General features: G+C 47.1%; 1 protein-coding gene across 2 annotated transcripts; it reads left to right on the forward strand.

The window, feature by feature from the left end:
* Window positions 1-2,578: 2,578 nt before the first annotated feature.
* On the forward strand, window positions 2,579-15,742 carry LOC107207184 (carnosine N-methyltransferase 2-like). 2 transcript variants are annotated; one of them, XM_015633947.3, is made up of 9 exons: window positions 2,579-2,923; window positions 4,322-4,496; window positions 6,478-6,539; window positions 7,912-8,050; window positions 9,588-9,640; window positions 12,588-12,695; window positions 12,803-12,933; window positions 13,239-13,332; window positions 14,250-15,738. In XM_015633947.3, exons 1-9 carry the CDS (start codon window positions 2,791-2,793, stop codon window positions 14,603-14,605), a joined length of 1,251 nt encoding a protein of 416 aa, XP_015489433.1. In that variant the 5' UTR covers window positions 2,579-2,790; the 3' UTR covers window positions 14,606-15,738. The 2 variants fall into 2 exon arrangements, with proteins under 2 accessions (XP_015489433.1, XP_033372050.1); XM_033516159.1 differs by lacking the exon at window positions 2,579-2,923 and having other exon boundaries at window positions 3,023-4,496; window positions 14,250-15,742.
* The last annotated feature ends 3,949 nt before the right edge of the window (window positions 15,743-19,691 follow it).

Here is a 19,691-nt window from a genome sequence, read left to right on the forward strand (position 1 = left end):
TGACTACTGAGCCTGAGGAAATCTCCTGGCTTTTTCCCGCAGTAACTGCTCCAAAGTATGGACATTTTCAGAGATTACCAGCTTGCTGAATACCATTTTTCCTCTCTGTGTTCAATCTCAAGTACCTTTTCTTTCCACAGCCTATAAAAGAAGACTAATCCACAAACTAAAAGGCAAACCCTTTACTCTTCCTAAGTCTTGGTGCAGAGAATAATATTCAGCAAGAAGCAATTGCACTGTAACTGCTGCCTGAGGCCTGATCCCTACAGGATGAGATCTCAGCGAGTGATAAGTTTCTAAATGACCTCTGTCAGCTCCTAAAGAGAAAAAGGAAAGACAACAGCAGCCCCTGTGAGTGGGAAAGGCCAGCTCCAGCTCAACGTGAAGGGACCAAAGCATAACCGAGAGCAGAAAAGTGTCCTTGCATCCCCATCTAGTGGCTTTTGGTAAAATAAATTTGCAGTGCCTGGGTTTGGACATGCCCTCCCCTGTTCCTGCAATCTGCAAGATGACAGATATGCACATTGCTAAACTGGATTTGCCAAAGCTGCTGGATTTAATCTATTTTTGTAAGTACTCCTCAGGGTTTGAGAGATGGCAGAACTTCACGCCAATGGAAAAGAAGCTTTGACCCAGCTTTCAAAGAGTTAATTTAGCTGAGGTTACTCTTTTTAAGAGTGGGACTGACCAGAAAGATTCACAGAAGAGCAGCCAAAGCCTGTGAGAGGTGAGCATCCCCCACTGGGCTCATGGCCACCCTTCCACTGCTCCTTCTCTCTGCCTTCCCACGGAAATGTGACTCATCATCCTACGTACATTCCGAGAGATATTCCAATTTTGTAACATATTTTTGCCTGGCAGAGTGGCTTTTCCTGGGATACTTCAGACCCCTTCTGTTCAGATGTGGTGTGATGGCTGGGCTCAGCCTTGCTTTAAGAGCAGATAAGTAAAAATAATTTAAATTCTGATCCTTCATTTCCTGTCCCCCTCAATTCATCCTCTCGAACCACAAAAAGCTCTCAGGGTCCAGTGTCCATAGCTTTACTCTTTGCACTGTTAACTTTGAGCTAGGGACAGAATCTCTTTTGCTGGCAATTCTTCATGTTTTGGTAGAGCAGGATTTACAAATCCCCTTGTTTTGTAGTGCTCTTCCTGATGGATGTTTAATCCTGCTGATGTTGAACTCTCACACTACTGGCAGCAGCACAGGTGCAGCCAGAGAAATTGAAATTCCCAGTGTCTTTTCCTGGCTGAAGACATGTGAGTTTTTGAGTTGTAAAAGGCACATTTTACCATATCTGCCTTTGCACTCAGAAACATCCTTTTTTGAATATTGGATGGGTTGTAGAGCAAAGCTGGTTGTAGAGCAAACCTTGAGTCAAAGAGCCTTTTTTGCAGGCAGCCACATCGGACTTTCCCTCTGCCCTTACCTTGGCTCTGTAATTACAACTACATGAGTTATGACCTCTAGTCAAATGGGTTGGAAAGGGTCATTTTAAAAGGTCTGGAAGAGCTGTACCAGGATCCAGGCTTTAATAACGAGGCAGAAAAGGCAGTGTTTTAAAAATAATAATAATAAAAAAATCTCCAAGACATAGATACTTCAGGTTTTTTGGGAGGCTGAACAGAAACATGTCTGGAACCCAGCAGCAGTGAGGGCTGCTGCCCCCAGGGAGGGATGGGTTCTGCAATGCCTTTTTTTTCAGTAGTTATCAGAAATTATGTTCTTTTTCCCATAGGAGAATATCCTATATACACATTTTAAAAAAAACCTGTTGTTCAAACTCCAAAATCTACTGCTGCCCAGGATTAAAGGATTAAACAAAAACAAAATTTCTTCCTTTAATAAGAAATCTTGTTGTTAACTACCAGGAAAATGGGTGCTACAGAATTGCTGGTTTTCCTTCTCCTTACCAGAATTTGCTTCATGGAGAATAACATGTTTGCATAGAATATTTCACCTAGGAGAGTACAGAAACTGCTGTGTTTGAGAAAATTAGTCTAGAAAACTGAAAATATCTAACTGATGAAAACATTTTCATTAAAACAAGAAACTGTTTTAGTTCTGCTCACAATAAAGCTTTGCTCACAAGAAAAATCAGAATTACATTACCTGAGCTTTAATCAATTGTTCTAGGTGGATTTGGAAGTCTCAAAAAACAAAGTAGTAAACACGGAATCATACACTGGTTTGGGTTGGAAGGGGCCTTAAAAAGCATTTAGTCCCAAACCTTCTGCCATCAACACCCTAAAAATGCCAGAGGCCTTCAGCCTAAAAGCAGGTTGCTGTTTAGAAGGTAAATTCATTGAAATTTGGTGTCAATTTTTATGTCAATTTGATGTCTCCAGGCTTCCCTGCCTGGAGATGCAGGTCCAAGCTTGTTGTGTTGGGCTGATGGAGATGGAACATTGAGAGGGGCTCAGAGCCACGGGCAATGCCAGCCTCAGACAGGCTTGCCCCAGGGAGAATTGAATGACCTATTTCTGCAGGATCAGCCCAAAACTGACCTCCGGAGCCGCAGAGGAAAACAAAACACCCGCTTTGTTTTCCTTTCCTCGCAGCCCAGCGCTGGCTTTAGCCATCATCTCACCGATCAAAAATCTGCTTTTCCAGTTTGTACGGAAAACAGGGTTCAGAGCGGATTTAGTCACGAGCTCGCCAGAACAAGCGCGACCAGGGCTGGCAGCGGGTCCATCGTGCCAAGGCAGCCCTGCCAGCCGCTGCCGGCCCGGGCAGCTGCCCACAATGTCCCGTTGTTCGCGGCCGGACAAAGGCGGCTCTGGGAGCTAATGCCGGCTCAGGGCGGCTCCGGGCCGGGGGGGCGCAGCCACACGCGAGGGGCAGCCCCGCCATGTACGAGCAGCTCCCCGAGGGCTTGCAGCTCCTGGCTGCTGCTGGCCATCTCTGGACGGCTCCGGGGAGGTACGGCTTTCCTGAGGGGTGTCCGGCCCTGCCTGCGGCAGCGGGGCTGAGGGGAGGCTTGGTGGGACACGGCAGAGGTGGCCGGGGGACAGAGGCTGCTGAGGGGGCTCGGCTGGGACAGCCCCGGTGCAGGGATGGTGTCTGGGGATGGCATCTCAGGGGGGCTGCTGAGGGATTGAATTAACTCCTGTAAAATCGCTGCCCAGGCGGTCACACGGCGCCAGGAGCCAGAGGTGCACTTTTGATCCAGCAAAGAGGTTCTGGTCTTTCCTCACTTATTTTGAGTGTTTGGTTGAAGAGTAGCGATGCAGTTGTTAACGTGCTGCTGCGGACCTGCACTGAGGTGGATATCTTAAATCCACCTGGAAGCCAAATCTAGTGCAAGCCAAGGCAGGTCACTTGATGGTGAAGCATCCTGAATCCTCCACATGAAGTCCCTGGTCTCGGGGATCTGTGTGGGGCAGGAAGTTTTCTGGGGATCTCAGCAAGAGGGGAGGTTTTCTCTGTCACCTGCTCAATCTGTTCTACCCCTTGTCTTCAGGGAATGGGAGTGAGGAGAATCCTAATGCTGCTCTTTCCACCACTGGACCTCACTTGGGAATATAAAGCCTTTAAATCCTTTCTTTTTCACACTCGTGTTACTAGATTTTAGGCAAGAGGAGCATCAGTCCTGTGGGTGTGAGTAGGGGAAAAATCCAGAGGCAAGTGCAGGGAGCACCCAGGATTTTCTGAATTTGGAACAGTGACCACTTCACCTTCTGCTGTGTTATCCCTTCCTGGGGACCTCCAGCCACCTCTGTCCTGGATAGCTGTCCCCAAAAATGTTTCCTTGCTTTCCAATCCCTGCGGTTTAACAATCAGTGTGAGCGGACTGGGCTCGCTGCTCCCCGTGCTGGCTGCCCGTCCCCGCCGTCCCCCAGGACAGGGGCTGCAGTGCTCGCTAGGGGTTCTGCCACTATGCCCCGTATCCCCCTGAGTCACAGACGGAAAAATCGCTTGCTCAGGTCTCCGGGCAACGAGCAATGAGCTCCTCTTCTCCCTGGGGAAGGCAGGGATCTCCCAGCGCATCCCCCATCCATCAGGGCAATCCATCCGGCAGCGCGCCAAGGATGCAGGAAAGCGTTCCCTCCTGCCCAGGGCGGCGAGCAGGAAGGGGAGACAAGGTTCACAGCGCATTGAAAAGGGGACGGAAAGGGCCCCGGGTCTGTCCTGCTCAGAGCCCTCAGGCACTGGTGCTGAGTGAGGTTGGGAGGTCGCAGGTGCCGCTCTCCGCGCCGTGTCCCGCCCGCAGCGCAGCCCCGGCCGTGGGGACCGGCTCTGCCCGCCCGGCCCCGCTCCTGCCCCGCCGGGCTCGGGTTTCCCCTGAGCCTGCCCCGGTGACGCTGCCTGTCCCCACAGCTCCGCCACAGCCCGGGGACGGACATGCTGACCCGGGCCACCGGCTGACCCCCGGCTGCCGGGTCACGCAGTCACGGCGTGTCCTGAGCTGCAGGGACCGCCAGGATCATCAGCCCTGCCCCGTGTCCCTGCACAGCATCACCCGCACCATGGAGCCGGCTCCGGAGCTGAAGAGGTACGCGGGTTTTGGCAGGGAGCGGGACGGTGTGTCTGAGTCACAGAGGCGAGTGTGCGAGCCGGAGGAGCGGCAGGTGTGCCCGTATCCTGGGGAGGATGACGGCGAAGGGACAGATCTTTAACCCCTCCACAGTCTAAGTTTAGGAATAATGAAGTTTATGAGTTATGAATATATTCTTGCGATTTGTGTTCCTAGAGAAAATTTTCTCAGTTTAAAGAGGTTGCATCACCTGAGGTAATAATTGACTTCCCTGCACCTGCTGTCCATAATGCACCCAGCTCTGTTCATGGTTTAACCTCGCAAGCCCAGCCTTAGCTGGGAGCTGTGACAGGACCAGCTGCTCCCTGGCAGTCCCTGCCTTGGTCTGCTGCTGGGTATTGGGGTCCTGGGGTGGGCAGGACCAGCCCAAAACGTAATGTGCAAATTTTAGGAATTGGTCTGGATTTTAACCAGATTTTAGAGTTTGCTCCTGTTTCACCTTCCCAGCAGTAAGTGTTAATCTGCCTCAGAGGCTAACCCCTGCCTGGGGAGAAATAGAAAAATGTCAGTGGAAGAGATCTTGGCATCATCTGTGCTGGTGAATGCTTGTGCTGCAGTCTGTCCAGGTCTCCTGGCATGGCTGGAAACACTTGACCTGTCAGAAATGGAGTTTGTGTCCAAAGCTGTTCGTCTCTGCACAGGAGAAGCTGTGCTACCCTTCGGCATTTTAGTGGGACATTTACTCTGAAAAGCATCTTTGCTGGGCTCACCCAGCTGAGGGGACAAAACAGCCCTCTGTTGTGATAGGCAGAGATGGAAGAGGTCAGAGTTGAGTGGAAATTGGAGGGGCTGGCCTGCAGCCAAGCAGATTATGGAGGTGGGCTGAGTTCTGGGCCCTTCCTGATGAGCTGCTGAGAGGTCTTTCCTGGGGACAGGTGAGGTCAAGGTGGTGGCCTTTGGCACACCCCATGGACAAGAGTTACATGACTTTGGTGCTGAACTCAGATTAAATCAGCTGCTCTTGCAGGACTCTGGAAGTGCCCCAGTGTCTCTGAGACTTCTGGGACATCTCAGTCCTTTCTTGCCTTCATTGATAGAAGCAGTACATTGTTTGCACGTGGCCACTTCCTTGCTGCCTGGCCAGCACAGTCATTACATTCTTGTATCTCAAAGCCCCACTACAAACTCCCTTCTTTACTTTTCCACCTCCTGCCTTGTTTTTTCTTCACTTGGGATTTTTTTCCTTGGCAGAGGAGACTATTGGGCTGGGGTCTGCTATTTCAGACTGCTTGTCCTGAGGCATTTTCCAACAGCAAAGCTTTGGTGTGTCTAAACACATTATACAGGATAAGACTAAGACTTGCTGTGCATCTCAAAACTGAAATGAGGTTACCCAGGAGGTGTAACCTCATCTTTGCACAGACAGCTTCATCCCAATCCTGTCTTTGCAGAAGTGAGGTCCTTGCTCTAATTTAAATTCATCCCTTCCTTTTTCCACTGGCACCTCACCCCTGTTTTATGTATGAGGCATGTTGTCAAAGGAAAATGCAAAAGGAAAATATCAGTATGATGCCTTCAGCTGCATTGACTGGTAAATGGTTCTGCAGGGGTATGAAATCTTCCATAACACATCTCAGAGAAACTGAGCAGTGGCCAGCTGTGGATGCCCTGTCCCTGGAAATGTCCAAGGCCAGCTTGGACAGGGCTTGGAGCAACCTGGGATAGTGGAAGGTGTCCTTGCCCATGACAGGTGACTGGAACAAGATGAGTTTTGAGGTCCCTTCCAACCTAAACTCTTCTATTGACTCTAGGATTCTGTGACTGTGATCAGCTACAAAGAAGATTTTGCTTTCTCTAGGAAAAAAGAAGAGAATAAATTATGGATTACCAGGAGAGGAAAGTTTGTCCTGGAGCATCTTCCCTTTGTTCTGCATTTTCAGTGCAGCTTCATAAGCATACAGGTTCTTCAAATAACTGAAGTGATATACTTTCCTTACAGGAATAGTTTTCCCAGCATGAACTTTGAAGCAGAGATTCTGACAACTCCACTCGATAATTCAGGTATTTGGTAGAAAAAAAAAGAAATTAAAGCAGTCTGCCCCCTCAGATTGCTATCTCTACAAACATGTTTTAATTATTTTGAAGTTAGAGATTGTTTAAAAAAAAATACAGAAAAAAAAGACAAAGACAAAGAAGCAGGAGGGTAAACTGACTGCAATTCAGGTGATTTCAGGTTTATGTTAGGGTAGAGTTCAAAGTGTTAAGGATAGATATCATTGTCTTTATCTCCAGTAGGGCTGGACCAGGAATACAGCTGCCAAAGACGTGGTTTTGGAAATAGCACAGGCAATCAATTTGAGACTGCAGGGTCCTGGATGAGACATACATGGTTCTTTTATTAGTGGTGACTAAAAGCAGGTGATAAAAATGCAGCTCTCTAAAAGGCAAAAATGAGGATGAAGATATTCTGCCAAGTCCTGTACTTCATCCTCATTACATTTAAGAGGAATAGCTGATTTTTTTCCCACTGAATGATGCCTTTTCAAGCAGGTGGAGGCTGCACACAAGCACCTTCCTACTGCAGCCCACTGTCTGAGACAGACCCAGCACTGCATGGCATCTTCTCATGAGCCTCAGGTCTCAATCCTGCCATTGCTCCTCAGCCCTGAGCAGCTGGCCAGAGCCTGTGCCCTGGCAACAGCTCTGTCTTCAGGATGGAACAGCAGGAAAGGGAGACTTTGCAGTAATTGCTTGGAACCCCTTGAGCATCCCTGGGTTTTGGCTCAGAGGGACAGATCTTGGTGTCAGTCTCTCACACATTTGAACATGAGCCCATTCAGGTGAAATGTTTTGCCCTCAGTTGCCCTCCTGGCCATGAGCTGCAGGTCCCAGCAGGGAATTCACCTCACTGGCAGCCCATTTCAGTCCCACACTGTCAGAGTCACAGATGAGATGCACAGGGGTGACTGGTTTTGCTTCAGCTGCAGGTGGCAGAGTTTGTGGTGCATCACCCCTCCTGGGCAGTGTGCCAGGGCTGCCCATCCCAGCCACGCTGGCCAGCATGGACACGAGTGATGGCCACAGGTTTGGACCCACTGTGTGACTCCCTTCACCCTTTCAGTCTTCCAGAAACCTCCCCCAGTTCCTTCCCTTCTTGCAAACCATGCCCCACATCTGGCCAAACATTCTGGGGACATTTTCCTCAGGCTGTCCTGTAATGATGAGTCACTTAGCAAACCTGCTGATGTCAAAGGGTACCCAAGAATAATTTTTGAAGCCTGAGTGTGAACAGCTTGGAAAGTGCATCCTCTGCATGGTTTTCCCAAATCTCTGGCTCCTGTTGGGTTAGGTTGGGTTTCTCCCATGAGGTAACTGCTTCGACCCTTCTCATGCCTCAAAGCCTCTAACATGCAATCCATATTTGCTTCCCAAGAGCTCTACATGATCCCTTCCATGAGAAGCCTCACAGCTGAGGAGTATGTGGAGGCCTTCAAGTCGTTCTTGGATCACTCAACAGAGCACCAGTGCATGGATGAGTTCAACAAGGAACAAATGCCCCACATTGTGGCTGGGTGAGGAGCACTTCCCCCAGGGTGGGAAAGCCATTTGTGATCCTGAGAGTCAGAAAAAACAAAAGGAAGGAATAAACTTTAAATGCTTTTCAGTTTTAAGTCCCCTAATAGTTTTTAGGGGATTAAAAATAATTTTTTAGGACATTCTGTTTAATAACTCCAGAGCACATTCTGTTTCAATTAATACACTGTGCTGCCTCTCAGCTGATGTTAAGGAAAGGCTCAAGACCTCATTCTCATGTCCTTTTCATTAGCTGATTTTCCAAGGATTAAAATTGGGGTTTGTTTTTTGGTTTTTGTTTTGTTTTTTTTTTTTTCAGAAAGAAAGCTCTCTTGTGCTCTCTCTGCTTTTGGGACTTCATCACATCCATCCAAGCAGAAACACATCTCTAATTCTCTCCTAGTGGCTAATTCTTGATTTTCCCAATCCCCTAAGACCTCCTTATTTCCATCCTAAGTTGATTTGCATTGCTTAAGTACCAAATGAAAGTTTTGTAAAGTATTGATGTAATATCTTAAGGCTGGATAACTGCAGACAGCTTCAGGACAGCCTAGATCCAAAGCACCAGAAAATCCTTTCAAATCTGGGTAATTTTTGGATATTCTAGGACCTGTATTTTTCTCCACTGAGAAAAAAAGCTTAGGCAGGAAACTTTTATTCTACAGATCAGATAGATAGATAGATAGATAGATAGATAGATATAATACACAATAAAATAATAATCATTAAAGATTATATTAAGAAATTTTATTGTGAATTTAAATAATGGAAAACATTGCAGCTTTCTGTGGTGCTGATTTTGGGTTTGTGAAAGAGTCTTGGCCCTCATTAGGGCTAAGGCTCCTGGACTTGCTCACACCTTTCAGGACTTGCTACTCATCCCATTCCTGTGGAATCATTACTGTGGTGCCTCCTGAGACTGTGTTTGGGAAACTCAATCCCTCAGCACAGTCCATGCCTGAGAGCAGAGTAAGGCCATAAATCATGTGAGAGTGTGGCTGTTATTAAATATTCTGCTAGGAAGAATGTGGCTGGAGACTTTCAATCAGCAATTTTTCTAAGGTAAAAATTACTGAAAATTTAGACCCTCCTCCCAATTTCAGTCCAAGGTTAATGTTGATAAGAGATAATTTCCAGGCACCTGGAGAGCCTAGTGGTTTTGCTTTTTCTGCTCATTTATATCCAATATTCCTTCCTGAGGGTGCTGAGGTTTTCCCCATCTCACCTTGTCCCTGCTTCCCCAGCAGTGCCATCCCAGTCAGGTACAGCCCCTTTGCCCTGGCGTTCCCAGAGGCTTTTTCAGCCACAGCCTGAAGAAATCTCCTTGGCAAAGGGTGAGAAACTCTACACCGTGGTGCCTACTATACTTTGAAATATGAGCTGGCTGGTCTGGGCAGGCTCCTGCCCTGCTGGTCATCACCAGGCTCAAAAGGGATGATCAAATTTCTGTCCCGATTCATGTGCAAAACATGGCAATTTCCAGGCTGGAGTGCCATCCAAGCCGTGTGGTTAAGTAATGTGTATTTATCCTTTCAGCCTCGGCACTGGAAAATCGACCATCAATGTTCTGGGAGTTGGGAGTGGCACAGGTGAGGAGTGTGGGGATGGGGCACGGGGGGACCTGTGGGGAGCAGGAGATACTGAAACACTGGGCAATGAGGATTACTCAGACATTAGTGACAGCACTTCCCATTGAAGCACAGAAGGGCAGAAGGAAGAGTGGAGCTGGGCAGTGAGAAATGTGTGATTTTAGCTTATTTTCTGCCTCTTGGTGGCTCTCACCTGACTTTATTTGCCTCAAAGCAAGGACTCCTTCTGGTTAGGTACAAGAGCATCTTCAAACCTTGTTGGAGAGAATTAGAGACATTGTGGAGGTTCTTTCCACCCCAAATCCTGCCTTAGACTGTCCCCCCCAAAGGGATGTCTCCTACTGCTTTGCTATGGGGATCCCAGGGGCCCAGGCTGGGCAATGCCCTGCTGTCAGCAGTGCAACACCACTGCCATTAGCATGGGACTGCATCAGCTTTTTCAAGACATGTCTCTCTGTTACTGCTGTGTTTTTACTCAGTGATAACTAGGGCTGAACTGCAAATGATATTTTTCCCCAGAGAGAAACCTACCCTTTGGAAAAATAGCTTTAAAGTTGTTCTAAATGCATTTGTGTTTGAAAAAAGCCAAAACAACAAAACAAAAAAGTGGTGAAACAGCCAACTTTGCTCCTAGGGAAACTGGGAGAAAATAAAGAGTAGAGAAAAGAAGCAGTGGTTTGATTTGTCGGAGTTTACTTCTGCTTTGAGAAGTATTTTCAGCTGAATTTTAAGTGCTAATACTTTCAAATGAAAGCATTTTTCTCACTTTTTTAGTTTTGTTTTCCTGAGTAAGAGAAAATTAGCATTTGATTGTTTTCCCCAACTGGGAATATGTTGGAGCATACGAGAAACCAAGCAGGAAGAAATGATTCAGTTCTCAATTACCCTCTATTTTCATTAAGTAATATAAAACAGAAATTCTGACTCCACAAAAGCACAAGGGGGAAATGAACTTTTAGCATCATCTTTAATTTTCCTTATGTCCTCTTCAGAGGAGGTTTTAATGGAAAAACCAACCCTGTAAAATGTCCTGTTTCCTGGGTGAGTGCCCCTCACAGATGCCAGACAGGGGTCCAGACCTGCACCCCCAGCCTGCCCATGGCTGCAGGAGCTGAGCTTCTGGGGCTGGGCAGGGAGTGAGCTGGGATAGCACTGAGTAAAAGGTTATATCTGATCCCTGACCTTTTCAGAGGTGGATTCTAGTTTCACAGAGCCCCCAGAATTAGTTTAGTTGATGAAAATATTAATGGGGATTAGTGGCTGACTCCACATCCTGAATGCCTCTGTTGTGGTCCAAATCACGTTTTCTCACTCAGCCCATGTTTTCTCATGGCTGGTTTAACTCAGAGCTGGAACTTTCCAGTTGCAGAGAGGTTCCAGCCCCGTCCCAGCCTTGCTGTGGTCAGTGCTGAAGGGTTGCTGCTGGCAGGGCAAGCTGCAGTAGAGAAAATCCTGCCCTAGAGTGCTGTGTTTTACTGATTGTTTTTACAGACACCCTGGATGAAGATGTTATTACCTGCTCTTGCAAATACTGGATTAAGGAATTTCCAGAGGTAGAGAAAAAAAAATCTCCAAACATAAGCAGCTTTTAAGAGATCCACTTGCTGTTGAACCATCAGTGGCCCCGGGGCACGGGGCAGTGATGTTCTGCCTCGGGCCCTGCCCCAAGCCTGCAGCAGCTCTAAGAGCTGGTGCTCCCCAAACCAGGCACTTACAAACGGGCATCTAGGACTGTCACAAATTATTCAGCTGCTTGCTAGTGGGATCTTCCTTCCTGTCAGCAACGTTGGTGCCTGCACTTGCCTCCAATGGATGCAGCCACAGCCTCTCCCCTGGAGCCTCTGGCCAGCCCTGCCCTGCTGCCACTGCATTCCTCACGGGCCTGGGGTGTTTTTTCTCTAATTTCAAAAGACTCATCCTTCCTCGGATGTCCCTGTAGTGCTGGCATGGCTGATATTTCCCTCTGTGAATTCTATTTACTGCAGCACCTGCCAAAGATGAGGGCTCTTCCTGTGGCCGGTCCATCAGCTGAAAGAGCAGGGAGGATGCAGGATCTCGTATCAAGACCTCTCTGTGTGACATTTGCAAGGCCAGGACTATTTTTAGGCCCCACCATCAGCTACAGACAGGATTCTTGCAGAGGTCCCATCAAGGTGGTCGCATCTGCTGTTTATTTACATAGTTTCAAGTGAACCAGGGGGACTCATACACTTGGCATATCATGGCATTTCTGGGAAATAAGCAGCATGACCTGTATCACCTCAGAAGAGGCTGGAAATTTCCCAGAACAGGAGGACAGACTGCTGCTTGCTCCTCCAGAGCTTGCTCAGGAGCACCAACAGCTAAATTTGCAGGGCACTTCCACACAAATATGAGTCTGTACCTGTATTTCCAAGATAAGCATCAGTTATTTGATGCCCTGGGCTGAGACCATGTGGACAAACCCCAAAGTGGGAATACATTCAGAACACTGCATGTCAGTGGGTCTTTTCTCTTGTGATGCAGCTCTCCAGGTCTTGGGGCTGTGTCACAGCAGCCACTGTGTCCCTGTGGCTGCCCCAAAGCCAGGGACCACCCCAGGTGTGCTGGGAGTTACACAGCTGCCTTCCTGCACTCACTGAAACTTGGTGGGGTTGTTGAAAACTGATGTTTCATGGTTATTTTTGTAAACAGTGAGCGGTGGTTCTTTTGACCCTTCTGTCCCACGATCCAGGGTATTGCCATGAGCCAGTCTCTGCCTTGCTCTCAGGCTTCTCTGTACCTCAGTGTTAGTTTGAGCAGCACAATACCACAGTCAGAGTGTCACCAGGCTGTGCCACTGCATGAGCCACAAAGCAGGACATGCCTCACTTCTGCTGGGGGATGTCCTGGCAGGAGCAGTGGCAGGTGTGCTGGCATCCTTCCATGGCATTTACCTGTGTTCTGTGAATCTGTGTTTATTGAATAGGTGAGCAGGATTTGAAAATGATCAGGATACTGCAGGCTGTGCACCCAGGGGTCTCTATTGACAATGAGATTGTGGAGCCCAACCCACAGCACGTGGCAGCTTACAAAGGTAAGGCTACACCTGCTGCCTGGGTTACAACAAGGAGCATCCATTGGAATGATGAGTTTTTCTGCTACTTTATGAAATTCATGGCTTTATTCTACTTTTTGAAACAGAGCTGGTGAATCAAGCTCCAGACCTGCAGAATGTTTCTTTTATTTGGCACCAGCTCACTTCCTTGGAGTATGAACAGCAGGTGAAGGAGAAAGGCACACATAAGAAATTTGACTTCATCCATATGATCCAGGTAATGGACATTGCTTTAACACAGGACTATTACATTTTACTACCCTCTTCAGTTCTGCTGTATGCTTGAATTTAGGACCAGAGCTGAGCACAGCTCTCCCATAGCAATTCTGCAGAAGCTCTAAACACCGAAGCTGGCTATGCTCAGTGCTGTGAGGTGTCCCTAAATGGGCATGTGGAATCAGGAAAGTCTGGGAAGCATCTGGAACAGAATTTAAAACACCTCTAAAAGAAAGGGTTTAAGCCTTTGGAGGGTGATTGCACTGTGGAAGAGGAGTAATGGCTGTGTGTCACTGTCTCTTCTAGATGCTGTACCGTGTGGAGGATATTCCCAATACTATCAAGTTTTTCCACAGCTGCCTCGACCATCACGGTAAACTCCTGATCATAATTTTATCAGGTAAGGGAGACCTTGTATTTTTTTGTTCCATTGCTAGAGTTTTGTGAGAGCCACAAATATTTACCTGGGGATGCCAGTGGTGCTTATTCTATAGTAAATAACTAAAAAAAATGCTGGATTTCATATGGAGAATTCAATCTTGGGCTCAGCCTTGGGCCCCAGTGTCTGATGGGACCACTCAGGCACAGCCTTTGTGCTCTTGTTTCCCTGCTTATGGAATTAATGTAGTAGAGAGAAGTGTGGCTGTCCGTGAATGAGGGTCAGCCTTTCCTCATGGTGAAACCAGCACTGTAAAAACACAACCTGAGCTCTGGGTGGACTCTTACCTTTGTACAGCAATGACCCAGACCCCAGAAGGGCAGCAGCTGCTGCCAAGAGCCACAGGCTTTATGGCAGGACAGGAAAAAAGAGGCACAACATGATGGCACTTCTCAAAAGAATAAAGTGTTTCATCCCTCATGCCATTCATGAATCCCCAGCTCAGGGTGTGGTGGATAAAGCACAAATTCCCATGTTCCCCATTGAAACTGCCTCTCACATTGCCTGTAGGTTGTTTCCCTTGCTGTTTGGGGCTGCTTTGAGGTATGTGTTGCTCAATGTGACCTTATAATCGAGGTTTGATGGGTGAAAACATCTTGGTTTTGGCCAAGGGACAGTTAGGAGGTAGTGCAGATGTTCAGGCTCAGCACATTGTGTGTGTTCCCTTCCTTCTGGGCAAATTCAGTACTGGAGACATCTCCCGGGAGTTTCCTTTGAACGGGACACTTTGGGAGGGAGGGCTGAGGGACACCGGCGTTTTATGAGGCACGGACATTTATAATTACTCTCGAGTGAAGGGAAAGCCCTCCTCCCGGCCCTGTCAGGGACAGGGAGCTTTCCCAGCTCGTTCCATAGCTGATTAGCTGGTGTCCCGGCAGACAGCAGCGGATGGGCCAGCCTGTGGAAGTGGCACCGGGACTGCCTGCCCGCCACCGACAGCGGCCACTACATCACCTGCGGCGGCATCACCGAGGTGCTGCGGCGGCTGGGGGTGCAGCACCGCGTCTACGAGCTCCCGTCGGGCTGGGACATCACCGAGTGCTTCAGCGAGGGGGACGCGGTGGGCGGCCGCATGCTGGATTTCCTGACGGGCACAAAGAACTTCCAGGGCACGGCCCCGGCGGCGCTGCGGCGGCGGCTGCGGGAGGCTCTGCGCCAGCCCGAGTGCAGCAGCACCAGGGACGGCAGGGTCATCTTCAGCAACAACCTCAGCATGATCGTCGTGGACTCCTAGAGCCCGGAGCCCGCCCGGACTTGGGGTTTTTTAATGCGTCCTGTCTGTGCTTTCACCGGGACTTCCACTTTTACTGCGCAGCCAGCGTGTTTTACACACCTACAGAGCGGTCTGCGCCGCCTCTGCAGCTGGGAGGATGTTATAAATATTAAATAGAAAAATTATATGCTATAAGATTGGCTTTTCACAAAATAATGAATGTTATATATATATATATATATATTGTTAAAGTGGTTTTGCTGTAGTTTTTATTTTGACTAAATTTAGGCATAGTAGTGGAATGGCTGATAGTTATGATTAGTTATGATGAGTTATATATATTATACTTGAACTGTCTGCCTGTCTGAGATAACAGCCAGTGAACATATGATGAGGACCCCAGTGATGATAGGCCAGTTATCAACACCCAGCATCTGTGGGGAGAATGGACCAAGGCCCAAACTGAAAGCGATAGGGAAGATAGACATGTGCTCTAAAAAGGGGAGTGGCCATGAAAAACAGTTCTTGGAAAAGTTTAAAAATGGATAATTGTTTATGAATATGCAGCAGGCTGATGCAATTGAAACGGTATCTAAAGGATGTGTCCAAAACAGCAGGTGTGCTCTTGGCAGAATGCCAAGCACCCGTCCATTTTATTGTCTTTGTCTCCTATTGTCTTTTTTATTAAACCTTTTAGAATTTACCAGGAAAAGTGAACGTTTTTCTTCACAAGAAGGTGGCAGCCCCTGTGCTGGATGTGTACAGGCCCACTGCTTCCATGTGTGCCAGGACAAAACCAGCAAGATGTCCCTGCTGCTTTGCACCCAGGTAATGTCACAGCACCCAGGCCTGAGCTGTAAGTTGCTCTGCACTAGGCTATTCCACGTGGTTTTATCAGGCATTTACTGCCCCAAGTCTCTCAGCGTCTCACAATATAGAGATGTCTTAAAAAATTATCAGCCTTTTGGTTTGGAAAATATTTTGGAGCCCAGGATGATACTTGCACTGTGCTTTTTCAGGCAGACATTAATTTTGTTATTTTCTTACTACTGTTTGTCTCCGTATAAAATAAAAGCAACCTTAAACCCAAAAAGTCACATCTGGTTCTGCACATGTGGGATTATAGAAAATGAAGAGCAAAGAGGTCATTGAGTTAAAAACAAAAAATATGCAAAGTACCATTTTATGGAAGCATTAAGGGTTTTCTGTAAGTGAGAAAGATGAGCCTGAGGATGTGGAAGAGCTGGGAGTGAACTGCAGCTTGTTCTTGTGTTGCAGCCCTGGGAGGCAGCTTGGCTCTCTTGGAGCAGCATCACTGTGGCACAGCAAAACAGCACCAACAGCTCTAATATGTGGTCTGTGTGCTTAAAATGTTAATATAGGTAAGTTAAGACTATTTCCCCAGGGGCCTGAGCTGTTCAGAGGGCGGAAGGAGGTGCTGCCAGTTCCAAAGGGAGATGCCACACAGGATGCCAGCGAGGTTTGGGCCTGCATTTGGCACAGTGGTGCTGTGCAGACCTTGGACTGAGCACATGGGGAAAGCTGCCTGCAGTGTCAGCAGCCTCATTGCAAGCAGCTCCCAGGGAGGAGAACCACCAGCTCAGGTGGGAAATACCTGCAGGCACAGAAGCCATGGGTATGTCTGATTTTTCCATGCTTACGCTGGGTAGGGCACACCTCTGTGCAGCTGGAGGGGCTCAGGTTGATGTGTGGTCCAGATCAAATGGCTTCTTCCAGCACCATGAACACAAGGGTTGTCACAGTGGCTTGCAAGATATTCCATGATTCCATGTCATTGTCACCCTGAGCCCTGCTGATCCTGCTAAAACTGTCCCACCCACCCACCTGAATGCAGCTACTGCCAGCATCACCCTAAAAAGGTAAGAAGCCCGTGGAATCATTGTGTCTCCACTCTGTCCTTTGGTTTTTTGGGTGATTTTTTTTAGGTTTGGTTTTTATCATATCTTTTTGAAATGCAGCCATTTCTCCTGAATCTACTGTAACAGGAAAAAGAAAAAAAATGGGAAAACAGTAGCATAATATCATCTCTCTGGCAGGACTGAGGCACCTTGGCCTGCAAGTATTGTTGCTGTCAGTTGCAGAAACATGAGTCAAAACTGGACAGCCTCCTCCAGAGTACCCCATACCTGTGCACAAGCTTTTTCCTTTGATCCATCCTATTGTTCATTCCACAGTCATCTCCTTGGCTGGTGCTGGCTCCCAGCACTGGGCAGGGAGTGAACAGCTGGGCTCTCAGCGCTGCTCCCATCAGTGTTCTTTTTCCACTATGAATTCCCATGGTTTATTCCCAATCAGCAGTGATGTCTCAGTCTCTACCTGGTAGATTAAGAGGAAAAACAAAAGGTACCATAAGCCAGGTTGCTTTTCAAGTTTTGAAGGAAAATCTACCTGTTAGTCTTTGCAGACAAAACAGGTTTGTCCAGATTTTCCCCAGCCCAAGAGGTTTTCCAACCCCTCTTTGGAGTTTCTTGTGCAGACAGACGTATTTCCAATAAGCAGATACTCAGCAAGACCCATCTGTGAGCACAAAATTTACCCACACCATTGCAAATCAATGTGAAAATGCTAAAAAAAAAAAAAGGAGCACTTCAAAGCAGACTGTTTAGTGAAAGGCTGGGGAGATGAAACAGGGCACCCCATTAAAAATACAGCTGATCAATGCTTTATATGTAATTTTTCCTTTGATTCTTCAAAAGCAAGTAGTTTATCAAGAACTCTGCTTGTACACCTGGAATAAATAGCATCCTAAGTGTCCCATTTGTTTATATATTTATTCTTTGGTGAACATGCTGTTTAATAACTATTTGTTTTGCTTTCTAAAAGACGCTCTCCCCCCCATGCAGAATTTCAGCCTGTGCTTCCCCAGCAGCAGGAGTGTGGCCACGAGAGGGCTGCAGCAGCCAGCGGAATAAATCCACCTCCCAAAAGGCTGGGAATGCTGAGCTGCAGCAGGCAGGCAGACAAATGTGTTCAGCTTCCTTTGCTGGCTCATCACATCCCAGCAGTTGGGGACCACACTTTTTTCTGTTGCACTCATGGGCTCTGACTCCAATTCTGGGCTCTGGTTTGTAAAAAAAGTCACGATGGCACAAGGGAGGCACAAAATCTGCTTTTGGGTTGTTTTTTCTCCCACGTGATGGCTGCAGCTCGGCTGGAGAGACAGCTCTGTGGAGGGGAACACCTTGAAGGGGATGAAGAAGGGGTGAGAGACAGCTTCAGCCTTAGCTTTGAGCCAGATTAACCCTGCTGAGCTCAGTCCAGGAGGAGCCCTACTCCATAATGTGTTCCATGGCCATTCCCGGTTAGTGAGGAGCCAGTCCGTGCCTCCGGGGGGAATTGTGATGCTCCATCACAATTTGTGTTTGTCTGAGTTTGATTTGAGTTCGTCCCAGCCCAGAGAGAATGCTTTGTGGATGACCAGCCCTGTGCTCTCTGCAGCAGAATCAATGCCTGCAAAACCCAAACTGTACAATTTCACAGATTTTGTCCTCATTTCCAGTCCATAATGTGCCTGTTCAATGCACAGCTCTGATTGTGTTACAGACCCCTAAAAAGGAGCTTCAGAGAACCCTTTACAACATCAAGGATGGATAATTTTAGTTTTACTGGGCCTGTATGCAGTCTTGGGGGCTGAATGGTTTGTCTTTGAAGTGTTAAGGCTTCTCTACTCATGAATATCATCAGGGGAGTGAAGGTAGCGTAGGAACTGCAAAATCCAGTAGCTGATTTCGGAATAATCTCATTAAAAAACAAGCTCAGTAAAATACTGGAACATATACTGAAAAGATTATACTTAATCTCAGTAGGGAAGGAAAAATAAAGAGGTTGAACTTCTTTCCCTCCCCCTTCAGCATTTTCCCACAGAAATCTGTTGAGGCTTATATCAAACATGTAGGATGGTGCTCACCTTTTTTGGAGCTTACAAAGACCTTCATAGGAATAATAACCTCCTGGACATAGCTCTAGAAAGGTGTTTATCATCCTGCTTTTTAAACTGCTTTGTTGTTTTTTTTTCCAATGTCATATCCTCCAGACTGAGGATGAATATCTAATCCAAGTCTAAAAAATATCATTATTATTGAGCATCACTCTTTGTAGTCACTCCCCTCCCTTACTGAAGTATCAAATAGAAACTTCAATCTTGCTAAATGGTGAAAGTCCTCTTTGGCAGAGGATGTGTTGTTCATCCCCCATTCTCCTTTAATTCCTTGTTAACAACAATTAAAGAAAGAAAGAAACAAATCCCTCCAAGATAAATGTTTGTCGTAGAAGCTCCAGCTGGAAAGATCTTGTGCCTGAGGAGGGTTTGTGGAACATGTGAGATGGCAGGATCCCAGTGGGGCTTTTCTTCTCATCCCTGAGAAGGAACAGGGAAGAGCAGAACAGGAGTTTCATTTCCACTCCCCACTTCTGATGACACGTTCGATTAGGCCTGCCAGCAAATTGCTAGAGAAAACATATGTTTTGTCATACAGTGGAATGATGGCTCCTCTGGTGAATTTAGGAATGTGATAAGGAAATTTTCAGAGCGGTCTCCAAGTCCCTATTGCTTTGTTAACATTTTTTAGCATCCTATTAATCACTCTGTATGAATCTGTCAACAGCTGATATTATGGATTAAGGAAGATTACAGCTCATTGCTCCAGTGGTTGTTTTCTTTAGGATTTAACTCCACGGGCACTTTGCCATTCACCTCCCTCTGACAAAGCCAGCCCCTTGCTTTTGCAACCTTTTTGCAATGCTTCCCTGACTAAGAGTGGGTTTACTTAAAAAAGTATCAAAAATGCTCATCCAGAAGGGAAATGTTTTGATTTTATTATTTCTGGAAGAAGGGATAATACACTTTCAGTGCTGAACAGATCCACAAGATCCTGATTTACAGATGTTTCCATGTAGATAAATGTTGTCTTTGTTTTGTCATGCTTGTGCAGATCATGTCACTTGTTATTTGGGGAAAGGGAGTGTTATTTGAGGAAATTCAGAAAAAAGTTCTAGAGGTTTAATAAATTTAACTCATAGACTTTCTCCATTGTTTACTATCAACAACAGGTCATTCTCCAATTCTATGTTTCTGTTATCCACTCTC

Source organism: Parus major, chromosome 7 (assembly GCF_001522545.3).
Source record: "Parus major isolate Abel chromosome 7, Parus_major1.1, whole genome shotgun sequence".
Classification (NCBI taxonomy): Eukaryota; Metazoa; Chordata; class Aves; order Passeriformes; family Paridae; genus Parus; species Parus major.